This window comes from Apodemus sylvaticus, chromosome 4 (assembly GCF_947179515.1).
Source record: "Apodemus sylvaticus chromosome 4, mApoSyl1.1, whole genome shotgun sequence".
Lineage (NCBI taxonomy): Eukaryota > Metazoa > Chordata > Mammalia > Rodentia > Muridae > Apodemus > Apodemus sylvaticus.
The window spans coordinates 149178967-149205885 of record NC_067475.1 but is presented as its reverse complement, the minus strand read 5'-3'; the positions used below and the strand labels follow the sequence as shown (position 1 = coordinate 149205885).

The window sequence follows — 26919 nt, the reverse complement described above, 5'->3', positions numbered from 1 at the left end:
TTCTACAATCCATAAAAGATCCCAAAATGAAAGGAAAATACTTGGTATGCTATAGCTATTTCATTATGTCACTTGAACGAGCTAAGGTAAAACCTAAGCCAAGATGCCACTTTTCCAACTCTACTATGTTTTACAGTCTTCACTGACCACTATATTTTTTTTCCTGTTCATAAGCTTCTCATTATAACCAGGGTTCACGGTCAGTTCTGGTCAACTCCAGAGGGAGTAGTTTCTCCATGACTGCTAATACCAGTACGTGCACACAGCTGATTTGCTCACTGTTCACAGTCACTTTCCCTCCCAAAGCAGGCAATCAGCTATGTTTTTTTAATAATGATATGATTTTATTGAGATGTTTTAGAAATCCAAATGGTCAATACACCAAGAAAAGTAAGAGAAAGAGTAGAATCTGCAAGCCTCCAAACAAGGTCAAGATGGACAAGAAATGAACAGTAAGCATTTTGAAATAAGGTGGTCCAGATTCTTCACTAATATGGATGTTCTCTGACATAATCGGCAATGTACTTGACTGCAAGCATTGTCTCCTCACAGGTTTGGCGAATCTGAGACTCAGGAAGCAAAAAGCCATAGAAGCCTGTATCCCGGAGTTCAAAGGTAAAAGAATATTTGATACCCTGATCGTAAGCCCAGTCGTCAGATCCCCCAGCAGCAGGATCTGAAATGAGAAAACAGCAGGAGAAAAACCGTCAAGTCTAGCAAGGAGGGTAAACACAATCACCAGCTTCTCTTTCTAATGATAAATTTTTTCACTGTGAAAAATATCACGAATAGGCTATTCTAGTCTAGTCAACACAGAAGCAAAGTATATCAAAAATCAATCCTAGGTTGTCCCAGAATTATTTTTGAGAGCATGATCCCAGGAAGTACACTATTGGTAATATGAAATTCTCAGTGCACTTACATGTAGTGGGGAAGTACACTATAGACATATCACTAAAGAATAAATGTCTCCTAGGAAAGCAATGAAAACTGGGTGGTCAGAGGACAGCACCTCAAGCTTGTAGAACCTTCAGGATCGTGAAGCCTGACAACTCGAAGGCAAGGGTGCTGCTCTGCTTTTTCACTGCCTGAGATTGAACCTGGAGCCTTGTTCATGTTAGGCAAGGGCTCAGTCACTCCATCCCTGGTTCCTAAGTCTTCACTTTTTATCGTTGGTGCCTGACATAGTTATTCATTTAGCTAAATCATTCGATTATAATTTTGTTGTCATTAATGTATTTTTTCTTCATCTCTTTAATCAAGATCTGAACATCTCCCACTGTACTGCAAGTCATGTGCTCATCTTTAGAGATGCTGGGACAAAGGAAAAGACATTGTACTTGCTCCTTGTTGGTTTACAGACAGTGGCAAAATAAGCCTAATTCAACTCACAATTTGAAAATAGGTGAATGAGAAAGTCATCTCTCTCAGAACCACCTTAAGAGGATACCTTAGCCAACAAGACCACAAAAACACTACACTTTAACAAACTTTATACTTGTTTGAGCTTTAGCAAACCCAACAGCTCAGGCCAGAGTCTTCTCAGCTGCAGTCATCAACAGCCCCTTGATGACAAGACTGGGTCTTTTTCCATGTGTCTATTTCTGATCCTTTCAGAACTTGGTCAAAAAGAAATCAGTGGAGGGCAGAGGAAAGTGGAGATAGAGATAGAACACTTGTCCCGCAGAATATGCCGTTTAAGAGAACCGCAAACTCTTCGATGACCACAATGCTGGGGTCTAGCTCCACCTAGCTCTTTCTGCTGTCTTTTTATGTGTGCTGTGTGTGTGCATAAGATGGTATTAAATCCCTTGGAACTGGAGCTACAGGTAATTGTGACTCAACCATGTGGATGCTGGGATCTCAACCCAGGTTCTCTGTAAGAACAGTTTTATTCTTGTATCATATGTGTTCTAGTCCCCTCCTTTCCTCTTTCCCTTATGAGCTCTTCCCAACCCTACTCTCCTGGGACATTTTCTACTTTCCTGAAATGTATACACACTGGGTCTGGAAGATCTGAATTATGCAAATACCCATGCATGTAAAGCCAAGATTTGTCTCTGAAAGAGAACAAATAGCTTTTATCTTTCCAGTCTGAGTGATCCTATTCCACAGAATATTTTTTCCAGTTCCACCACTTTTTCTCCAGATTAGGTGATTTCAGTTTTCCTTACGGCTAAGTAAAATTCTACTGCATCTGTCTTGCTGTGTGTTTCTGTTACTTGTTTGCTCAGGAAAAGGAACTGGGTTACTCTGAAGGGTAAGTTATTTCCTTAATTCTCTTTCCTACCCATGAGAAATTATTCCCAACTGTGTTCTCATCCTGCAATGATTCTTCATCCAAGTCATCCCCCTAGAAATAAGATATCCAAACATATGACCTTTGTAACCTAATGTCGTAGCTCTTAGTACCAAGATCCCTATGGTCACTTCTTCAAAGATTGCCTTGGTCTACCTTCTCCAATTTTTCTTTCCTGATTCTCTCCTCTGCATCCTTCTTTTCTTTTTATTTTAGTACCTACTGAGAACTTAGCACATAGTAGATGCCCCAAGGATGCCTACAGGAAGCAGATGTTACTGTGGTTTGGAAAGGCTATTTATTTCTATCTATCAAGTAGAAAAATATATACTACATTTAAAAAACACTATGAGGCAAAAGTGCTTTAAATGGTGAGAAAATAAAGAGAGTGGGAAGCATTGTTCCTTTCTAGATAAGCAGTTTCTCTGCATAGCTCTGAACCCAGGACTCACAGATCGTTGTAGCTCCTGGGCCATATGTGTACTTGGTGCCGTGCAGAGTGGCAAGCTCCTTTGCTGCACCTTTCACCAGGGCGTTCTGTAAAAGAACCATCAGCAAGTAAATAAACCAAAGCGACTATGCCAAGCAAACACACACCCTGTACACTTGTGTCAAAAACCAAAGACATTTACGGCACATTTAGATTAATATTTTATGCTTTTTCAATGTCTGTTTCAATTTTTCCAGCTGAGTCACATTGAGATGCATTAGTAAATCTTGTGAAAGAATGTCTTCCCCAATGCCCTTCACAAGCACTCATGCTGAATTTCTTTCATTTCATTTCTGCAGGGTGTAAAAGCAAAGCAAACACCAGGAAGTCCTTACGCTATGCACAGAAGTTATTGATGTCATTGCACAAAAACAAAACATATCTGAAAAGGCAACCAAAACAACCAGGACTTGACAATGTGGTTGGTAAAAAGCCAATTGAGTCATTATGAGATGGTGTGAATTAGGGCTGGAGCATAGCAGATGAGCACACATGATTGTGTAGACAAGTCTTTTGGAGGAAATTGCTCTGAGATGCACATTAGCTTTGAGAGGCTGTCATTGCTATTGCACATCAATGGAACATTTAGTTTGTACCTCAGCCTCTGATATGCTTGATATTATCTGCTCCCTCATCCGGATAGTTCTCTCATTCCATGCACCGTCTTTTAGGGTTACCTTGTCGTGGATCTTCAATGGCTCCAACTTCTTTTGGTAAAAAGATTCACTGTGAACCCCAAGGTCTGTCTTGAGTCTCACCTCACGTTTGCTCTGAAGTAGGACTCCCTGCATGGCCCCTTATGGCTCTCTTCCTCTTGTTTCCTGTTTTTGGGTACTCTTCTTCCCTATCTGGGGTGGCCTTCCCTCTCTTCACATAAACAGAGATGTTCTTTCCTCTTAGGTTGACTTTCCCATTACCTCTCTTTTGTAACAACTTGCGTCTAACAGAGTTCCTTCCCTCTGTTGAAGTCACTTGTTTTGACACATATTTTATATTAGCTCTTTGTTGGATTTGTGACTATTCTTTAATTTTGTTTTTTATTCTTTCTATATAGTTCAGGGTGGCATTGAACTTAATACCCTCATGTCCTGGTCAGGCTATTCATTTTATCTTTAGCAGATAACTCGGTATAGGCTGGTTGACTGAGTCATTTGTTGGGGTTTAGGGCCATATCTGGATAGGGTTCATAATACTGAACTTTTCCAGAGTTGGACTGTTACCTTCTGAGTAGAGACTGCACGCTGTATGGAGGTGGAGAGTTATACTGTATATTTATGGTTGGTGGCTGTTATATTCAGATACTGACATTAATTACAAAGGAAGAAATCAATGGACCATTTGTTTGATTTCATTTAAAGTCAAGAGACAGAAAAAGAACTAAGATAAACATTCATCAGCTAAAATACCATGTTTAAAATTCCAATTATCTTAATAATATTTCTTGCAATCTTTCCTTTTGGAAAGTTCAAATAATTTCACCAGCATTGCTCATTTATCTCGCCCATATCATCTGTCCACATTTACCACCGCAGAATATTCTAGCAGAGCGGAATGCCATGTGGGACAGCACACTCAATGGGAATGTTACGAATAAGCTGAATGACTGTCGAGAACTCTGGATAGAAGTGTCATTCTAGCATTGGTCAGTGTCAGGTATTTATATATGCCAGAAGACCCAAGGAACAACACAGAGGAGAAGAACCCACAACTCAAAACTCAGTTGACACTTTCTTTGGAGTCTGAGGAACACTGAGGAGCAAGGGCCAAATATTGGCAAATGTGCCCATGCCTTACAAGTTACAAAGAGTTCTTTCTAGGAGCTGGAAATGAAATGCAGAGAGACTGCAAGAACATGCCCAAGAGCATGCACCCAGGTCTGCTTAAGCTATGACATCATCCACGTACCATTCTTTTCTTCTTTTCCTAGCCTTCGAATACTCCAAAAGAAATGTTGTTGAAACTGGTTTACTGATTTCCAAGAATGGAAGGAAATTAAATATTCATCAGCCTAGATAAAGCTTTGTTATTTGTCAAGGGCCACCATGGCCTGTATCAATCCTTAGCTATGAATTTCATACCCTATCTTATGCAGGGTCACCTTTGTTTTCTTAACTTAAGAGGGCATATAGCAAAAGACAGAGTCTAAAATGTCACACAGAAGTCAAAGCATAAGAGACAAAAGATGAGGGCCCTGGTGGGGTGAATAAGTAGAGGGAGCTCTTCTGCTCCAATAACCCGTGTCCCCGGGTAACAAAGTCCCTGCTTTATTGAAGAGCACAAGACCCTCACTCTAATCTCTTGCACAGAGCCTGAGTAGGCACAGTGGAATAATTGTCTGTAGTCTATTATTATAGCATGGAAAAATAGAGCCCCCCATCCAAACCTGAAGTATGAAATAAGTCTAAGGGATTTAACTTAAAGACCAGAGTGGGTACCCTGTGGGTTACACATGTGATAACTGGATCCTCAAATTATCTGTAACGATAGTTTCCTTCCTCATGTCCTGTGATAATGCTAACTTATACCAAAGGACCAGTGAGAAACGTTACATTTATCATTGTGATGCCTTAGAAGGTCTTAAGCTTTAAGCAGGCACCAAGGAGAAAGAATTCAGAAGTGCAAAACATCAGTGTGATTCTAAGGAAAAGGAGAATCCTGATTGTAGTGAAGAAAGAAGTCAAGGAAAGATCTGATTTATGACAGCTGGGCCTGGCCCCTCCCTGAGAGCTCAGGAGCAATGTGGGTGAGAGGTATGCTGCTGCCAATGACATGAAACAACTTGTTCTTTCTCTCTCCAACATTCAAGGAAAACACCAAGTGTGGGGCAGTTGTATTTGCAGATCAGAGAGGTTTTTTCTTTTCATAGAAATATAGAAATTTATTTTAAAATAAACATGGTATAACACAGGCATGCGGGAATCTTTAGCAGTTGAGATTTGCAGAACACTGTATATTATTTTTGAGGAGTCTATATGATCCTGTAAAAGCCAAGAGGACTTATCCAGAAATGTGACTCTCCTCTTATCTTTGTTTAAAGCTGTTTCTCAACATCTGCTTTCCTGGCAATCTCTCTCTCTCTCTCTCTCTCTCTCTCTCTCTCTCTCTCTCTCTCTCTGTCTCTCTCTCTCTCTCTCTCTCTCTCTCTGTCTCTCTCTCTGTGTGTGTGTGTGTTGGAGTTGTAATAGGTTTCCTGGTATCTTGTATGCTTATCAGCATTCTCTGGCCTCTACCATGAGATGTCACTAAACTCCCACAGTATGCCCATCAAAACACCTCACAAATACTACCAAATGTCTTCTCTGGGTAAAAGTATGAAGCAAAATTAGTTCAAAGTGAGGAAAAACATACAACTATGGCTGATGAGCATTTGGGGGAAATGTTAAAAAAGAAGACAGGTTTTAAAGGTGTCTTCAGCTGACGACATTGCAGGTAAGTCTTTAGCACCTTGGCTCCCCAAAATATCATCCTGTCAGCAGGGCTGATAAATTTAACAAAAATATTAGAATACCAGTTAATTGTAAATTTCACATAAACTTAAGACAATGCTCCAGTATGATTCTACCTCTTGAGGGATTGGAGCCTTGATTATAGTGAAAAGAGTCATTTGATGGAAATCCAAATTAAATGAAGAGCCATGTAGCAGACTTGGCTACTATTTACCATATCACTATATCCAGTCTTCTGTAAAGATGTCCAACTTAATGATTGGACTTTGCCATCCACATTTTTTATCAAGAACACCTCTTAACCCTGTTTTTCAGTCTGATTTTTATTCTATGCTTTCACTGCTACATTCCTTCCCTGCCCATCTGAATCATGTCTATTCTTAAACTCTCTCTCTCTCTCTCTCTCTCTCTCTCTCTCTCTCTCATTCTCTCTCTCCTTCCTTCCTTCCTTCCTTTCTTTTTCTCTTTCTTCCTTTCTTTCTCTCTATTTCCTTCCTTCGTCCCTCCCTCCCTTCCTTTCTATGTTTTATTTTATTTTTATGTCATTCATGTTATTCATGTTATTTATTTATTTATTTATTTATTTATTTACTTATCTTTTTTTTTGAGACAGAGTCTCATGTAGCCCTGGTTGTCTCAGAGCTTGCTATGGAGACCAGATTGATTTTTAACTCATAGAGATCTTTCTGCTTCTGTTTCCTCAGTGCTTGGATTAGTGTGTGCTGCCACATTCAGTTTTACAGGATTCTATTTTTTTTGTAGCTCATTAACTAAAATTTTTATGAGGAGACACTGACATGCTGCTGAATTAGAAGGTATTTTAAATCTGTCATCACAGTTAATAGTTTTTCAGAAGATTGTCATTTTTTTCTGCTTCCTTTTATCTTTCTCCTTTTGGATAATAGATAAATACTCATCAAAAGAATAGTCCAGGATCCAAGATTATACCCTTAGAAGTCCGTGCTGTCAGGTAATATAAATAAATCCTTTGTAATATCCAGAGTCAGAGGTAATTACATGTTGGTTGGAAAACTTTTCTCATGAATTTCCTCAAAAAATTGGGGCACCATTGTAGAATGTATAAAAAATGTGGATTTTATATTGGTCAATATAATCAAATTGAACACCCAGACAAATCCACATACCTATGAACACCTGAATTTTTAAAATAAAGAAGCCAGAAATACACACTGGAAGAAAGCATAGCATCTTTAACAAATGGGGCTGGTCAAACAAGATGGCTGCGTGGAGAAATGTATAAGTAGAGCCATACTTTTCACCCTGCACATAACTCAACTCCAGATGGGTCAAGACCTCAACATAAAACAGATACATTGAACCTGGTAGAAGGAAAAGTGGAGTGTAGCCTTGAACTCACTGATGTGCAAATAACAAATGAGCAACTAATAACTGTGACTCATGAAACTGAGAAGCTTCTGCATGTCACAGGACACTGTTAATAGGGCAAAATGGCGCCTCCAGAATGGGACAAGATTTTTACCAATTACATGTCTGAATGGGGACTAATATGCAAATATATACACTATATATAAAGAACTCAAGAACCCAAATATCAAGAAAACAACTCAATATAAAAAGGGATACAGACCTAAAGAGAGATTTCACAATAGAGGATACTTAAATGTTTAAGAAGCACTTAAAGAAATGTGCAGCATCCTTAGCCACCATGAAAATGCCAACCAAAACTTCTTTGAGATTTCATCTTATACCTGTCAAAAATGGGTAAGATCAATAAAACAAGTGACAGCTCACGCTCAGGAGGATGTGGAGTGAGGGGAATGATCATCATCTGTTGGCAAGAGTGCAAACTTGTAAAGACATTAGGGCAATCAGTGTTGAGGTTCCTCAGGAAGATGGCATTCAGTCTTCCTCAAGATCCAGCTGTACCTCTCCTGGCATATACACAAGTGATGTTCATCTTATGAAAAGAACACTTGATCAACCATGTTTATTGCTGCTATATTCATAATAGATAGAAATTGGAAACCACCTAGATGTCCCTAGACAGGAGAAGAGATAAAGGAAATGTAGTGCACTTACACAATGAAGTATTACTTAGCCATCAAAAACAAAACAAAACAAAACAAAACAAAACAAAACAAAACAAAACAAAACAAAGCAAAAACTCTGACATTCTGTAATTCAAATGTGAATGGATGGAACTATAAAAAAAATCATCCTGGGTGGAGTATCCCAGATGCACAAAGACGCATATGGTATGAGTTGGATTATTTGGAGAGAGTATCTTTTAAGTCAATGATAACTAAGGTTCAATCTACAGAATCACCAAAGTTAGCCTAGAGGGGACAGATGGATCTTCCTAGGAAAGGGAATTAGAATAGAGAGTTATGGGAGGATGGGCGAAGGACTGGAAAGAGAGGATCAAATTGAAAAAGGAATGGAGAGGGAGACAATCAGGGGAATATGGGAAGGGCCATCTAAAAATACAGGTCATTGAGAGGTAGTGTGGAAACTATTAAGTAATAGAAGAATGTATATGTGTATGGGCATGTGGATGTGTATATGTATTTTTGTCATCAAATGTCATCAAACTTCTAGTACTGGTATTGTGTTGTTGGGTTCCGTGGTGTGGTGGTTTGAATGAAAATGGCCCCCATAGTCTCATAGGGAATAGAACTATTTGACAATTAGAAGATGTTTTCTTCAAGTGGAGCAGCTGCCATCCTAAAATCTGTTGTCTGTATGTGGGATAGCTGTGCTGCCTGTCTGACCTCAGTGGGGAGGAAGCACCTAACCTCACAGAGAACTGAAGTGCCAAGATAGGGTGATGATGGTGGTACAAACTTGTGGGAGTAATCAACTAATATCTAATTTCAGTTAGGCCCACTCCACAAAATGGAACCCACCCCCAACACTGTTTGGATGATTACAAACTAGAGGCTAGACAGCCCAGGAACCTAGGGTAAAGCTAAATATGATTGTCTAAAAAACAGTAGCAATAAAATGATCTATAATGATATTCTGCTACACTCATAGATCGTTCATTGCCTTTCTCAGCCATCATCAGAGAAACTTCCTCCGGCAGCAAATGCAATCAAATACAGAGACCCACAGGCAGACATTATGCATAGAGTGAGAAACCTTGAACTTTGCAGCCCTATGTGGGATGCCTACTTCAAATTTCTTAGCTCAGAACTCAGGGAACCCTGAGGAGGAGTAGGCAGAAAAAGTCTAAGAGTCAGAGGTGATGGAGGGCACCAGGAAATAAGTCCCTCTAAATCAAAATGGTCAAAGCGCTATGAACTCACAGAGTGAAGTGCATTCACAGGACCATCATGGGTCTGCAGGGTCCTCTGTAGACATTATGGCTCCCAGTTTAGTATTTTTTATGGAACTGCTGAGTATGCAAACAAGTAGGTCTCTGATTCTTGTGCCATCTCTTTGGATCTTCTGTAGATTTGCCTTGTCTAGCTCATATATGACATATTTATAATTTATATTTTATTTTGCCACATTTCAATAATCCTTTAAAACAAACAGGAAGCTTGTTTGCTTTCTAATTAGAGGCAGGAAGGAAATGACCCAGTTGGAAGAGGAAGTGGGGAAGAATTGGGAGGAGCAAAGGGAGGCAAAACATAATTAGTATTAGTATATGAGAAAACAGCTATTTTTAATAAAAGGAAAAAAATTAAAGGGTGTCTTTGGAAACTGTGGCGAGCTAGGAAAATTTCCAGTGACCACTACCTCTAGGCTCAGGGCTACCTGACCATTAGTGTCAGTTTGTCTAAGCCTTTATGTCCAGGTTGGAAAATGAGAAACAGATCAGAGAATTTCTAAGATTATTTTATAGTTTTTAATGCAGAAATGACCTTATGTCCCTGCTTGGCAGTTCTGGGTTCACTTCTGGCTTGGTGTGTGAGGTGCAACAAGGCCCTCAGCTGGTATTCTTCCAGATTCCTGCCTTCATTTTGAAGCCTGTATTATTATTTATTATTGTTGTTAACCAGTCTGTGTGTATCAACCAAAGGTTGTGCAGTTTGTCGTAACTGGTAAATGGAGACATACGTGGTTGTGTAGCCTGACTCCACTTCCTGTTCTTTTCCTCTGCTTCCTGACTGCCAGACCAGCCTTATCCTTCTCCCCTGCCTTCCCTGACAGGGCGGACTTCATCTTCTCTGGAACTGTAAACCAAAATAAATCCTTTTGTTCCTTAACCCACTTTTTGTCAGGGTGTTTTATCACAGAAATAGAACAGCAACTAATACAATCATTCTTGTGGTATAGCTAAATGGAACTACTGTCATTTTGCATATTAATAAAGAAGCCATGTTCAAGTGAAATTGTTTTCTGTATCAAAACTTCATTAGTTCATCCAGTGTATCTGGAAAATTTAATTCCTTAGTATATATGTATGTATATTGTATATGATGCATACATACATACATACATACATACATACATACATACATATATACATACACACACACATACCACACACACACACACACATACCACACACACACACACACACACACACACACACACACACAATTTCTACTCCAGAAACTAATAAGGAATTGTTCTGACAATTTTTTTTCAGAATTAGAATGAAAGGCATTTTCAACACTGAAGTGTTCTCCCTCTCATTGCACCCACTCACCAGTTCCTGATAGTTCTCAGGCAGTTTATAGTCATAGGAGTAAGGGTAGAGCATCATCTGTGAGTATGAGTGGACTGTCAGGTAAGCCTTGATGGTGGAGAGGTTATTGCGGATGAAATCTGCCAGAGCTTTTGTCTCTTTCTCAGACTCTGGGGCTGGCCCACAGTAAGTGTCAGAGCATGGACTCCGAGAAGCTCCCACTTCTGCAAAATATGTACATTTCTCTCAATGGCCAATTGTCATCTACTGACGTTCTCATAGAAGATGTTAGGTAGTTCACATTTTCAGTTAGAAAGCTAAATAATATAAAGTGTTTTCTTAGAACTCTTTCTAACAGTTCTTCATGAGGTTTCATCTGTTTGTCATCTATTTATCATCTATCTATCTATCTATCTATCTATCTATCTATCTATCTATCTATCTATCTATCATCTGTCATCTATCTATCTATTTATCAATGGATCTATTGGTCTATCTACCTATGTATCTAACATCTATTATATATCCATCTATCCATGCATATATTAAGATGGCATATTTTTAAACTGATAATAAGAAATTACACATGAAATCACTAGTATCATTACATTATAGGCCTTTAAAAAGCACCAATGTTTATGAAGACAGGTAAGATCCCTGTGCTCTCTGTACTTCAGTCTAAATGGTATAGATCTATATAAAGTGAAATTAAGACAGTGGGATCTATCATTAAGTGAAATACTTATTATTTGTGTCTATGAAAACATCCTGTTACTATTATCACTGAATTGCATTAAAATTTTTAAATGATTGTTTACTTATTATTATGTATAAATTGTCATTTGATTTGATCCTGTAAATATATCACACACATTGATGGATTGCATCAGGTGTATGTCAGTTGTGCATTTACAGAAATTAACATATCTAGGAACACAACACAGAACTCAGCGCCCTACTTTTTAATCAAATGAATGAATAAACTACTTTCTGTGCTTTGAGAAAGAATTGTAAAACATAAAACTTGGTAATGTTTCTTGTTTTGAATATTGACCTAATGTTTTCTCATGCTACTTTATCTCTTATACTTTATAATGTTGTGTACAAAATGGCTAGCTAGACATATACTCACCACACCAGCCAGCATCAAAATTTCTGTTGGGGTCTACACCCAGGCAGGAACTTCCAGCCCTAGTAGAGCGTGTTTTTCTCCACATTCGGTCCTGAACGTAGATTATATAGTTAGATCAAAAACTGTAGGAAGTAACAGTGTGAATGTCACAAGTCCCTCTGCATTCAAGTACCTTAGTCCAGGTGTAGACATAGCCATCAATGTTGACCACAGGCAGAACGTAAAAGTCCAGTTCATCAAGAAGCTGTTTCATGTGGATCTCTTGAGCATAGGTGCGGACAGCCTGGATGTGAATAACAATGTGAATTCATGCAAGAATGGATTGTATGATGCTGCCAAAATTTGCATGGCCTTGATAGAGCTGACTTTGGTAATAGAAGCAGGGTTTTCTGCCTCATGGCCAGCCTGCATTTCAATCCAACATTTTCCTGAAATTATTTGGATAAAGCATTGCAAATTCAGAAGGCCTTTGAGCAAAGGAAATTAGATTTCATATAATAAATTCTTATATTTTAAGAGCATATCAAGGTAAATATTATTTAGAAAAAACTATAAAAATAATGCAGGGAGTCCCCACACATTTTCTATCTAGCTTTCCCAATTTTTTTTTTTAATCACCGTATAGGTATCAAAGTAATGGCATCAGCATGGATACAACATTATAAACTAAATTTTAGATTTTATTTAGACCTCACAGTTTTTTTTTTAAATCACAATGCCCGCTTTGGTTATAGGGCTCCCTTCTTCCCCACTTCTGTCTCTCTCTTTCTTGGGTCTCATGTTGGCTGGACTGCCTCAAACTTGCTATGTAGTTGTGCTTGTCTTTGAATTTCTCATTATCCTGCCTCTATATTGCAGGCTTGTACAAGAATGGGCAGCTGTCACATTTCCTCTTCTTCACTGATGTTTGATGATTTTCAATATTTTCTCATCTTTTTTTTTTAACTTTCATGTTGTGGAAAATCACAGATTAGGTTGTTTGGCAATTGTAGGAACATTACATATTTAGAGAAGGTTACAAAGCTGACTTGCCTTACACGATGCTACCATTTTTATTTAACACTGGTGATATTATTCTTAAGAACTTAGCTAAAATTGTTTTTGGAAAAATTTTTTCCATTGTAAGCTTTTACTTTGCAGTTAATTTGTGTTGCATGGAACATACTTTGTGGCTCTGAATATGTCTCGTATCTTCTTAAAGTTTTATACACTGTTTTGCACCCTTCAGTGGATTTGCTGAAATCATTATTACCATGATATTCTAAAGGTGATTTTTGGTTATTATTTGTGAACATATTGTTTGTATTATCCTATAAGAAATACATATTTCTTTTTCTTTTCTATTTATGAAATATATTCGCATCAATATGAATGCATGCACATTTGAAAACTTTAACATTTCCGCTTATCAGGAGAATTCAATGGGTAGTTGCTAATATATCTATACTGATCAACTTTTAAGGTTTAATTTTTAAGGATCAATTTTCACTGATCAATTTTAATAGTGATTTTAGCTGTCAGCTAATCAGGTAAGAAAGTGTAACTTTGTGAAATTGAAATAAATGCAATTTTCTAACTTAAAAAACACATGTTATACAAAGGCCTGCTGACAAGTGTTAAAACTAATTTATCCCAATAGGAACTCGGAATTGTGGATTGTGTGTGTGTCTATGTGTGTATGTGTATATATTTGTGTTTTGTGTGTGCATGTGTATGCATATATGTATATTATGAATGTGTGCATAAGTCATTTTTTATACTAGGTTACAAAGGAATTCATTGAAATTAATATTTTCTATTTCTTCCATCAAAAATTATTCTGTCCACCCACCTCTCTCACAAACCACTGACAGAATGCAGGAGAAATCCACTCTCTGGCATGGAAACCACAGTCGATGAAGATGGCAGGCTTATTTGGTCCAGCTTTGCCAATCTATTGTGAGAAAAAGGAGAAGGAGCAGCGTTATTTACCACACGGCACTCTGGGGTTAGCGTCCACCCCCTTTGGACTCTATGGGTGAATCCTGACAGCATCTGGTGATGCCCAACGCTCACAGTTTTTGTCCCTGAATGATCACTGTGTTTAAGTTGAAAGCTTGCATTACTGTTGGGCTTATCAAGCCTACATTGCCACAAAAGTCTTGATTATCCTGCTTATCTGTATTCTCATAGCATGTCTTCTCAGCTACTGTTACATGACATGACTGTGACAATTGAGGACTAATTATAAGTAATTATAATTGCTGCTAAAGTTTATGAAAATTTTTCTTTTCCTCACTTATTTCTTGGTTTTTCATTTTGTCACTGGACTTGCGTGACAAAAGTGACATTCAGGGTGATGGAAACAAATGTTGGTGTTCATTGTAATGTGGTCTGATAAATTAGAATAGCCTGACAGGGAGCTTGCTATCCAAAGTTTGCAACTTGCCAATGAACTTGGAAACCACACCGGGGAGAGAAGAATTTCATCACAGTCTGCCATCACTTAGATTGTTTACAGGGATGTGGTAGCATTTATAAGAACTCTCTTGTTTTACCCGATTTTATTTTTTTTGGCCAAATCGAAGGTAATTATGTAAAAATGCATAAAGAATAAAAGAATCCAAGCAATCTGAGCTATAGGGTTTTTTTCCTTTTTGATAAGCATGTCTGTGAAACAAATGCTAGCGAATCAGAATTTATTGATTTAAACCACTTACATCATGTTTAAAAATTGTTACCTTGAGGACATATATGTTACGTCCTTCAAATGTGGTTCCAATGACGCTCTGAGAGACAAGGTCTGGATTATCAGCAACAGTTTGTTGAATCCACGCCTCTATCTACCAAAGAGAGTCATTCTTGGATTAATGTGACATTGTTGGTTAAACTCCCAAGCCTTCAAAATGTATCAGAATCAGGCACACGCCATACCGTTTCCCAGTTGTTGTACTTGGTGTAGCTGTGTCCACTTGCACGGGTGTGGCTATCAAACTGGGCTTCCAGAAGATTTTTCACATTGCTTATCAATACCCTGGATGAGTTAAAATGGGTGTTTGTGAGTGTGAGTATCTTCTTTCCCAGGGAACACACATGATGCCTAGAACCAGAGCTTTACGAGATGCTGCGGTACCTCCCACTGACTCATATGTTGCCCTTCGACCTTTATTGAGGTCTTTGGGCTCAGCTACTAATGGAGATTCTGGTATCAATCACAAAACGTGAGCCATTGAGAATACCCAGGGACGTGAGTAAGATGGAATCTCCCAGGACCCATACGTCACATACGTTAGTGAGCCTAAACACAGAAATCGTTTTCTTTGATACCCATACATCAGGGCCTGGGCACCCACACAACAATGCATATTTGACACATATTTGTTTTATTTTATTTTTAAAGAATTTATTTATTTTATGTACATGAGTACATTGTCACTGTCTTCAAACATACCAGAAAAGGGCATCAGATCCCATTACAGATGGTTGTGAGCCACTATGTGCTTGTTGGGAATTGAACTCAGGACCTCTGGGAGAGTAGCCATTTCTTAACTGGTGAGCCATTTCTCCAATCCTATTTTGTTTCTTAAACCTCAGATATTTTCCTGATATTAGTACTAAATGCTGCATGTCCCAGAAACCTATTCATTATAACTAAAGTAATGTAAGAGGTGGCCACTGAGGGTCAGTCTTTAAGATTTCAGAAAAACAACTTGCTGGTTGGAAGTTCAGAAATATTAACAGTGTTAAATATTTATTAGGTAAATGACATTGGGTTTGAAGAACTAGTGTCTTCTTTGCTGTTTGGCTGACTTGATAATCTAGTAGTTCTATAAGCAATGCAATATTAAAACTGAAGAGACTGAACCCTGGAGACCTGCCTATTCATATTAATTCAATGGAAAATTCCTACACATGGTGTGCATGTGGTTTGTGTATTTATTTTTATTTCTCATTACTACTTTGAGTCGATATGCTTAGAAGGGAAAAATATCTGATCACCAATATCCTTGACCACTGAATATTCTAGAACAAGGTCAATTTGCAAAAACTTCTGTCATTCACAGTTAAACTTTCCCCTGATTTTTTCTGACATGAAAGAATTGCAGGCACACATAAAACTCCTTTTCCTCTTAGACTCCAGGGCACCTATCAGAGACACTCTCTGAGCCTCTCATGTACTCCTTCCCCACTTTGGTGAATTTAGGTATGAGTCTGTATCTGTTTGTGGAAAATGCAATAAATTAATACTAAATGACTTATTGGAGTTCTTGCCAATTTTATTCTTATGAATTAACTCTCAATATTTAAAAGATTAAAAGGAGCAAATCTTAGAGTTTATCTGAGCAAAGAAAGTTTTCTTTGAGACAGTTATCAAAACTTAATTAGTGAGTTAGTCTTTGCGATTCATCCCAAATGTAGTACCTTAAAAGCAACATAGGTCTATCATAGTTCTGGAGTTCACATAGGTCTGAGAGAAAGATATCAATGTGGAAATGCTTGAAGTGGAGATATAAGGAATCATGAATTGTGAATAAAAAGGTCAAGGTTTGGTCAAATACATGTATTGACTTTAGAAAAAATCATGCACTTCTGGCTGTAAATTCACATTTTTAGAATGGGGCTTTTGATTAGAGAATACTCAATGACCTTTTTAATTCTCAGATGAAATTGGTCTTTGTCATTTACATAGATGCCTTTGAAACAGATGAAAAATCTCCTTATTTATAACCTTTATAAACTAAGAAAACATAGAGATATTAAACTATGGGCTAGAAAAAGGTTAGGAAAATGATCTTCAAGGAAAATCAGTAATAAAAACACAATAAAAAAGACAAAACAAGCAAAACAAAAATCTGAAGACAAAAACAAAACAAAAACAAAAATAAACAATTGGCAGAAAACAATTTATTTCGCTATCATTCCATGGAAAGAACAAATTCTGCCAAACACAGGTGAAATTCTATGAATGGAAGAAGGATTCAGTAGAAATCGCAGGTGATGCATATTTTAACTTTTTCTTTTCCCAGTGCTTGGCCCTGAGCCCAGGGCCTTGCATGTGCAAGGTGAACATACAGTTGAGCTGTATCTCTAGTTTTTTAATAAATACAATGTAGTGTGCTACACAGTATGTATCTTACATGGTTTCTCATTAGGTGTCCTGGGAAAATTCAACCTAAGTTAGCTGCTCCTCAGCATGCCACAGATGCAAGACTTTGCATAGATATCTCTTCTTTAAAGCTATAATAATGGCATTGCTGATATGCAGCAATCAGTGTTGGGTGGAGGTAACAGCGAAGCTCACAGAACATACAGCTATCCTTTTAACACAGCCAACGTCAAGTTCAAATGACTTAGAGGAGACTTAGTATCTATGAAACTGCTGCTGGTGCTTTGTTGCAGGAAGAGACATCTTTCAAAGTTATTACTGTGTTAGTCAACATTTTAATCATGACACCAGATATTAAAAAAACCAGTTTAAATCAATAGTATAAGTAATAGTAAGTAATAGCAAAAATAGCTTTTGCACCTAGGGAAAGGGTTTCAGAAGTCTTGTATCATTTTGAAATTTTAGTCAGATCATGAATTATCATGGAGGAAATTTTAAAAATCTGTGCAAAAGGAAACAGAAATTGTCTTTTTTACATTCAAGACTGTATTGTTGCACGTAGAGATTCTGGGAATTGGATATTGTCAATCAGGATGGAATACACTGCTAACTGCTTGGAGGCTGGGGCTCACTTCAAATGAAGTTTTTCAGCCTTGTGATTAGTTGGCTTTATTAGATTTATAACAAAGCTATGTTATAAAATATTGTTATAAATAATTATCTACTATTGTAAATGCTTAAGCAATGCCTCTTAAGGACTTCATTGTGTCTCTAAAATACACAGGCATACACAATTTATTTTCATATGCTTTTATGTTAGTACCATCCAATTTCTTTTTAATTTTTAAAAACAAGCAAGCAAATTAGATCATAAAGTACAGAATGTTATGGCTGGAAAGGAAAGGGAGACATGGAGTAATTTATCAAAGATACTTACCTATTTAATTATTTTCTAATTTATTAAAAATTTAATAAATTTTAAAAAAGTTTTAAAGGAGTTTTTTAAAAAGCTAATGTGCATGAGAGTCTTGTCTGTATGTATGTCTATGCACCATGTGCATATAGGCTAGAAGAAGGCATTAGATCGCTTGGCACTAGCATTACAGATGGTTGCAAAAGACCATCTGGGTACTAGGAATTGAATCCTAGGTCCTTGCTAGAGCAGCCTGTTCTTGTAACTGCTGAGCCATCTCTCCAGCCCTACACAGTTCTTCAATGTGTAGAAGAAATGACGGTACTGGCAGTTAGCAAAACACAGTCTCATTTTGATTTGAATGAGGGGGGAGACAACATTTTTGGAATTTTTAGGAAGCAATTTTGTAGAGTACAAAAGAGTAAAATGTCTTTTAGTGCTCACTAAAAGGTCCTGTCAACTTAGCTTCATACTAGAAACTAAACATTGGTACTATTCAACTCCCAGGCTTTCTGTGCTTAAGGGTACACTCTCAGCACATGGAACTACAGTTTATCTTTCTGTTCACATTTTGAAATTTGGCTCATGATAATTCAAGGTCTGACTGAAATTGTTGAATGATCAAAGTTATGGTGAAGAGTGTGTGAACCACTGAATAGATCTAAATCACATTTTCATGGGGCTTATGCAGTTGATGGTCTCTGTATACACAAAAATGTTTAACTGAAAACTACAAACCAGTTACTCTATGGAGTAAGAATAGGGTATCTACTAGCATAGTTATTGCTGCAGTGATCTCTCAAGATTATTGGGGACTTACTTATTATTCAGAAAATTATATGTTGTAGTACTCTCCACAGAAATGCAAACATTTATAAGACCTAAGCCCAAGTCTATACTGCAGAAGACAACATGTATCCATAATTGGATGAAGTCTGAGACTAGAAAAAGGAAGAGAATTTTTTACTTGATGCTGTTAATGAGGATTGATGGGGTCCAGGACCACTTCACTGATGTAAAATGTGAACAGAATCAGACATCCTTTCAGTCTCTCTGATATAGTTTATGGGCACTGCTCTTTGTTTTCTGGAAGGATTCTATAGAAACTCATTTTTAAGTCGGTTATTAAGGCATCTCAAGCTGAGACTTTAGAAGTCCTTACTGGAAAATAAGAAAAAATACCAGATATGTCTCTCAACCACAATTTGCAATTTACAAGGTTACATTTTGCTTTTTAAAAGATGGTCTGTTTAATGTTGCTTTTTATTATTCTCCTCAGTAAGGATCAAAGAAATAAGTCAGAGAAAGCATGACAATAGAGTAAAACAGCAGTTTTGTGATATCTTTACAAGGTTTTCATATGGGGCTGGAGAGATTGCTCAGCAGTCCAGAGTGGGCATCTTCTTGAAGACCTGAGTTTGACTCCCTGCACCTACACCAGGAGATCCACAACAGCCAGGACCTCCATTTCTAGAGGATTTGACAGCGTCTCTAGCTGCTATGAGCACTGTAGTTATATATACAAACCCACAATTATATACATACATGTATACATAATTTTCAAATGATAAGTAAATAAAAAGTAAGTGTATTTCCCTCTTTGTATAACAGTAAACTAGAGTAGAACTCACAATAATAGTAATATTGCTAAGTGCAAATAATTGTATGCTGTTGGTTTGTCAGGGCTATCTTTCATTATATCCTCATCCTGTGGATTAGGAAATTGAGACTTGGGAACCTTAAACTGTTCTCAAGGTCTCATGCCAGAAAGTTGCAATGATAGGTTCTTGTTTGGGCCCTCAAAAAGCATTTTCTTGTTGTCTGTGCCACTTCTGATAGTGTCACACGTCATATAGTTTACTGCTGACACATTCCTTGAACATGAATACTAAAAATAGAGAAAGTAGTATCCACGGTCAAGGAACGAGTCCGCAGTAAACTATACGACATGTGATACCATCAGAATTTTCTCTATTTTTCAACATGCAAAAAAAACAACAAAGTAATTTCTGATGCTAAAATTCTGTAGATCTTATTTCCTCAAAACACAATGAAGATTTGCATGTGTGTCCAAGGATTGCTGGATATAAGCATTTGAACATCCTGGATTGGAGCTCAAGGGGTTCTTTTTGATCATTCTTGGTCTACGTCTGGGTGAAATGTTCTGTGTTGTCCTGCAGTTGCCCCCAAGTCAGCATGGTCTCTTTCTAAACTTCAAGCTACAGTTTATCATCTGCTCTCTGCCTCTATACCCTTCAGTTCTCAACTGAAGCCTCATTTTACAGGTTGTCTCTCCCTGAGCCAAAAGTTTTATTCATTCTGCTTCTTCTCTGGTGCTCCACTCTTTCTGTCATACACCACTGCTCTCCTTCAGCTGAAGTTTATCTTCTCCTAATGTATGCAAAATCCTAGTCACCTTTTTGTGTATCTAAGGTACCTGGGCACTTAATATCTATCTTGAGGTATCATCCAGTGTACAACTTTCTCTTCTTTGAAAGGAATTCTCTCTTGAAAAAATGACAACTTAACAATGTGATATTTTGGGAAGAGCAGTCTAACCAGTTTAGGCAACTCTACTCTTGTTATTGAGAGTCCATGCTTCTTTCTTTTGGCCATTTTTCATGCACCCTGATCCTAGTGTTAAAAGAGAATATATTATATCTAGACTTAAGCTAAAGGAACATGAGGGCACCTAATTGTTCACAAGAGATACAATTGGTTAACCAGAGAGAAGATTTGAGGATAAAATTGTGTCAACATGATAATAGTGTCCATGGTTTGGCTTTCACTTTCTATATCATTTTTAAAGCAGTATTAGGTCACATATTTGGCTGGTTTAAGAATGTAGAACTAGACTTCAAGCTGAGTGTCATTAAAGCAATAACTGAACAGAGAAGTCACTAAATCTCAATCTCAAATTGTAGTCTGGTGCCTGCTCTGCTGTAACTTTTTGTGTGGGAAAAACAGTCTTATCCTTATTTTACCTTCACTGGGTTATTCACAGGCTTAGGAAAAAGAGGAGGGAACTGTAATATCTGTAAAGCATAAACTTACTCATAGTGAACTTCATTCTCCTCTAGAAGGTTCTCCACATCGGCAACATCTTCTGCTTTAACATGAAAGTCAACTGTAGTGAGAGGTTTCACTTGGGTGGCAGAATCTGGTTTCCAGAAATCAATCTGAATAAAAAAAGCAGTTATATGCAATAAACATCTATAGCTCAGTGTCAAAGTAGTATTTGAGAGCACATGAGTGCTCTACTTCATATACTTAGAACTTAAATAATTCAGCTGTTCTCTTATAAATATCTCCTTTGAATTAATAAGAACCAACCAGTTAGATGTTAATAAAAATGTCTCCAAGGATAGAGATATGGTTTTGTGGGTAAACACAAATAAACACGAGGACCTGGATTCAAATACTGAGAACATATTTTACATAGACCAGCTGAGTGTGGTCTCATGTGCCTGTAACCTGTATTTGGTGGATGGCAAGGAGAGTCAGGAGTATGGCTGGGGCTCGCTGACCACCCGTCCCCAGCCTCACTCCAGAGTGAGTGAGAGGTCCTGTCTGAAGGAAGTAAGGTAGAGAATGATAGAGCAGACATCTGACATCCCCCTCTGGCCTTTTTGTATACAGGTCTATGTTCTAGTATGCATTGCATTATCACAAGCACAGATACACACTCGCACACAAATAACATGCAGACATATATGCAAAACTAAAACTAGTTACCAAGAAGCATTAAGAACATGGTTATTTCTCATAATTCCAGTTAATTGCAGTACTCTCCAGCTACCCTTTCCTGTTTTTAAATTTTATGCAACACTTGCTTATTATGACAACAGTAAACTATGGTAATGAACAGTCTCTATGGTAATGGATAAAGTTGCCAAGCAGTAAATACTCTGTAGTCCAAAAAGGTAGTGGAGAGAAACGGAGCCTTCCTTTACTTTAATAGACTCATTTCATAATCTTTGAACTTATTTCTGTGAAAGTCACAGTAATAAAAGTCCAAGAGCATCTTCTTGCTGTGTTCTTTACTGTGGCTTTAAACAAAATACTCTTGAGGATCCAGCAGTACACTGAGATTTCTATCTTATTTATAACTGATATTAGGGTTTATTACACAATTGGCTTTAGGTTGTTGACACAAGAGTGGACGAAACACATACAGTATTTGTCTTCCTAAGGAAGACTTTAGAGAAAATAGGAAAAGTCATGTAAATGACACATTTGATTATTCTAATGCTTTTATTTATGCATCCATTACCACAAATGTCCATTTTCATGGAAAAATTTCAGCTAGGTTCTACTGTGTTTTGTATGTACGTTTTCCTATTTTTCACATTGAGCAGAGTCCTAGAAGTCTGCAATAAATCTGACCTTGGGTCTTGATTTCTATTGTGTCTCATTTGTTTAGATGTTTATAAGCCAGGTTCAGGGTGCACGCTGTGGCAGAGCTGCCTCCAATGCTACTTGGGATCATTTCCAGGCAACTTGCAAGGAAAGCTGGGAAGATTTAAAGATTGTACAGCTGAGGAAGGAAGGTTGCAAGGTGACCAGGTTTCTAGTGTAGTTGAATGGAATCCAGTTAACCATTGCTGGTCCTGCTGAACTTGAAACCACTTTGCTAGTCCAATGGATGCTGAGCCACCTTGGAGACTATACAGGATGCCAGGTCAACAAAAGAAAAGGACGTGTGATTCCAACAAGATGGATTCCAGAAGAAGAGATTCACATGGAACATTGGTTGGGGGATAAAAGTCTATCCTTAAATAATAGTCTTATAAGAGTGTCAGCCTGGTCAGCCAGATGATAGGTCACTTGAGACCTTATTTTAATAAGGTGCTGCACTAGCACAAAGACAAGATAAAGTAAGGTATAAATATGAAGTCCAGTCTGGGTATGCTGTTTAGTTGGTACAGGGCTTGCCTGGACACACAGCTCTGGGTCTTTTCTCCAGCACTACATAAAACTATACATGATGCACATACATGTAATCTCAGGACGTGGAAGGTGAAAACAGGAAGATAGGTTCAAAGATATTTTCTGTTACATAGCATGATCAAGGCCGACCTGGGCTACATGAGTCCTGTCTTTCCATTTAGAGCCTTTGGAGGGTAAGTTCTGCTGACAAAATCAGAAGTAACAGTGCTGTACACCTTTCGATTTTCAGAAATATGCACAAATTTGTTTCACATTGTGTGTGGTTGGGAGTCAAACATCTAGCAGGTCTCTCATTTATCTCGAGAATTTTGTTTTCTTGTATGTAAGTAAAAAACATTTCTACTGTAGGAAGAAACATTCTGCTATGTCAACAATAAAGAAGATGGTAATAACGTTACTATAGACAGAGAAAAATAAACTTAAAACTCCAGAAACGGGGAATATAAGAAAGCCCAGAGGAAGAAAGAGTATGTTTTACATTTACAAATATGTTGTTTGAGAGGACCAATTTGATGTCAGTGTTAGGAACAAAATAAAACCCTCACACTGAAATTACAAAGGACGAGAGGAAGTGCTGAAGTGCAGGGTAGCTCTGATCCTTTCAACATATTGAGGTCTTGAAAGGATACCTTCAAAAGCTGGGAGGAAGGACACACTTGGCCAAGGATAAACAAAAAGATGAGGTGCCCTTTGATGATCTTATCAGGAAGGCTACATCCCAGAATACACTGCACCCACATGATCACTACAGAGGATTTAAACCTTTTGAAAATTTATGTTGGAAAGAAGGAAAAATATAAGAAGACACAGGCACCTTCCGGCCTTGAGCTAGAGTGTGCTGCTGCAGCTGTGGGAGGGCTGGCCTGTTTAACTCCCCACTGGCTTCCAGGTTCTCACTGTCCAAAGAGAACACTGAGGTTCAGGGTAGATAAGGATGGATGCGATTATACTGTCATGGAAATCGTACTCAAAGCCTCTATCCAGTGACAGCAGCCATTAAGCAGTTACTCAGTTCTTCCTAATTATCTCCAAGTGGCCTACTTATAGTATAATTTAAACTCTTACAGCAACCCTCTCAGGGAGATATTATTACCACTGTTACAAATGAGAAAGGTGAGGGCCAGAGAGGAGCACAAGGCTATCTACTATTGATATGCCTAGAAATTAAGCCCTGTGAATCTGAGATTAACAACCATGCTTGAGCACAATAAAAAGGGAGAATCTAGGTGACTAAAACGATTTATCAAACAGCAATGAAGTATTGATTCCAGAGGATCGGGTCTGATTCCTAGCATGTGGTGATACACAATCACCTGTAACTCCAGTCTTGGAAGATTTGATCTTGTTCAAAGGCTTTCAGTGTGCTGAAGGGGAAGGAAGGAGTTCTTTGGGAAATCGATGAGGCAGAAGTGGCAGCCCTGGGACCTGTCATTGATTTCAATAATCTTCAGGCCAATGGGAAGCAGATGTGCCCTGAGTGCTCAGAAAAGGAAGGGTGATCCCTGGGATGGAGTGTGAATTGAACCAAGAGTAAATGAGGCTCAGTTAACGTCATCTGGTAATTGAAAGCTTCTACTACTAGCCTGGTAGAATCTTGTTCTCAGGGAAGCATTTAATAAAGTATATGCACTAATGCACCTTTTCAGAAGCCGGAAAACCCCACAGTGCCGTATCTAGATCACACTCCACTTACATTAGGTAGCTGAGCATATGTGTCTTAAAGAGAGCAAGCTGATGAGTCATTATTAAATATTTCATTATTTAATTCCCAATATGGTACATTGGAGACTAATGAAAAAGACGTACTGACTAAATGAGCTGTAATGGAGGTTGCTTTGTGTGGTCCCCAAGTTTAGTAGAAATACAATGTGCTCTAGGATCCTTAAGGTGAGAATACGTGTGACAGGCCCCAGCCATAAATGTCTGTTATACAAATGGAGGCAGGAAATTGCCCTGTAGCGTGTATCCAGCCCACTTGAAATGCTGAAAGATACATTTTCAAAAAGAAAGAGATTGAACTGCCTCCAGATTTGACTGGAATTCTCCAGACTTTGTAAGATAAAAACTAGGAGAATCAATAGAAAGACATAGAAAAAAATAAATTTTAGAACTGATATCTGACTCATTTGGTTCTCACGAGTCACTGAATGGAGCTGGAGAACATCATACTAAGTGAGGTAACCCAGTCTCAAAAGATCAATCATGGTATGCACTCACTGATAAGCAGATATCAGCCTAGAAACTTGGAATACCTAAGACATAATCCACACATCAAATGATGTCCAAGAAGAATGGAGGAGTGGCCCCTGCTTATGGAAAGACTCAGTGTAGCAGTATAGGACAATACCAGAACAGGGAAGTGGGAAGGAGTGGATGGGGGAACAGGGAAGAGGGCTTATGGGACTTTCGGGGAGTGGGGAGCCAGAAAAGGGGAAATCATTTGAAATGTAAATAAAAAATATATCGAATAAAAAAAAAAAGAAAAAAAGAGAAGGAAGGCACCTTCCATCTTGATATATTAAAGGAAACCAATGGCTAAGGTGTAACGTGTTCCCATGAGCCGGGCAGCAATTAAACAAGTTTCGATGAAGGCTGGTAGGCAGAGATCCTACTACGAAGGAGGAAATCCCACATCTCAAAGTCAGGTTAGAGTAGGTGACTCTAGGTACTCTTTCTACTCAGCACTTCACACTGTGACACCTGCCTTTTACTTTATTTCACTTCATCTGCCTTAAAAGCTAAAACAGAAAGACAATAAACAGGTAGATGACTGTGTAGATGGACAGATACAAAGGTGGCTGGCTGGCTGTGTAGATAGATCCATGCCATGCAGTGTTATAAATCCGCTGTGTAGATAGATCTACGCCATGTAGTGTTATAAATCCGCTGTGTAGATAGATCCATGCCATGCAGTGTTATAAATCCAAACAACCTTTTAGAAGAGTGGGTGGGTGGATGTATGTTTGTATAGATGCATTGGGCTAGGGGGAGGGGGTGGATGGGCAGATTGGCACCTAGGAACTAGGAGAGTGTTTTAGTTTATATACTCAAGACTAAACAGCATTGACCCAAGTGGATCTATTTATACTCAGGAGTAGATTTTTGCCACAGTATACATGTAATTAAACTTATATATTTTAACTCCATAGATATTTTCCATGCATAATTTCACATTTATTTAAAGCAAAAAAGAATAATATGGAATTTGCTTGTGCATTCTACCTTCTTTTTCTACCTCAGGTCATACCATTAAAATAACCAGAATCAAGGTCAGGAAAACTCAAGCTGTTTGATTAAGAATGAAAGAAAATCAAAGGGAAAAATGACACATGGGATATGGGAATGAATTTGAAGTTGGAAAAAAGCCCGGTTTTTAAGTCTTTTCCAAATTGAGCATTTCCCCCTTTGTCTCGGAAGGGAAGTGACTTGCATGTTGGATGATCTATGACCTTCAAGACAGAGCCAACTCATTTAGTTATCAGTGTCAGCTCTTCTAAAAGGTTGTGCGGATTTATAATACTACATGGCTTGACACAAGCTAATTTAAGCAGCAAAAGAAAGCACTGTGGCATTAAGTAGTTTCCAAGTTCTATTTCATGCTTTTACAAATCCTTCAGGGAATATTTCATGTCATTGCTTTTGATAGAATCAGAGTAAATCAGGCTTTGAAGTTAGGGTAAAGCAGAGAACAGCTACTTTACCTGTTTGGTGTTGGCTAGTTCCTGAATTAAGTTGACGTGATCTTCATCATATACACTGACACGGAGCACCCGGTTGCTAAATGGTAAAAGAATGAATAGAAGCTTAAATTTCAGTAATGTGTCCAACAGCTAGCAAAACTTACTTTGGAAGAGATTTTGGACCTACCCATCAAAGCTCTCCTCAGAGGCATGAGCCAGGGCCACACTCACCAGGGCCAGGAGCAGCAACATGGTGTCTGCCTGAATTACTGGGCTACCTGGACTCTCCTGCTTTTATAGCC

The 26919-nt window shown here is 38.1% G+C and overlaps 1 protein-coding gene across 1 annotated transcript; it reads right to left on the bottom strand.

The window, feature by feature from the left end:
- Window positions 1-322: 322 nt before the first annotated feature.
- On the bottom strand, window positions 323-26919 carry Cpb1 (carboxypeptidase B1). The gene is made up of 11 exons (XM_052180742.1): window positions 26805-26919; window positions 26639-26714; window positions 21042-21166; window positions 14902-15001; window positions 14709-14810; window positions 13820-13921; window positions 12161-12271; window positions 11989-12079; window positions 10878-11080; window positions 2752-2836; window positions 323-676 (listed from the first exon to the last, which is right to left on the bottom strand). The coding sequence occupies exons 1-11, from the start codon at window positions 26867-26869 to the stop codon at window positions 489-491; spliced, it is 1248 nt and encodes a 415-aa protein (XP_052036702.1). The 5' UTR covers window positions 26870-26919; the 3' UTR covers window positions 323-488.

Coding starts and splice junctions, on each gene's coding strand:
- Cpb1 (XM_052180742.1), bottom strand. CDS start 26,869: ATGTTGCTGCTCCTGGCCCTGGTGAGTGTGGCCCTGGCTCATGCCTCT. Junction 13,922..14,708: donor GTAACATATATGTCCTCAAG/GTAACAATTTTT, acceptor TTCTCACAATAG/ATTGGCAAAGCTGGACCAAA. Junction 12,080..12,160: donor ATGTCTACACCTGGACTAAG/GTACTTGAATGC, acceptor ATCTACGTTCAG/GACCGAATGTGGAGAAAAAC.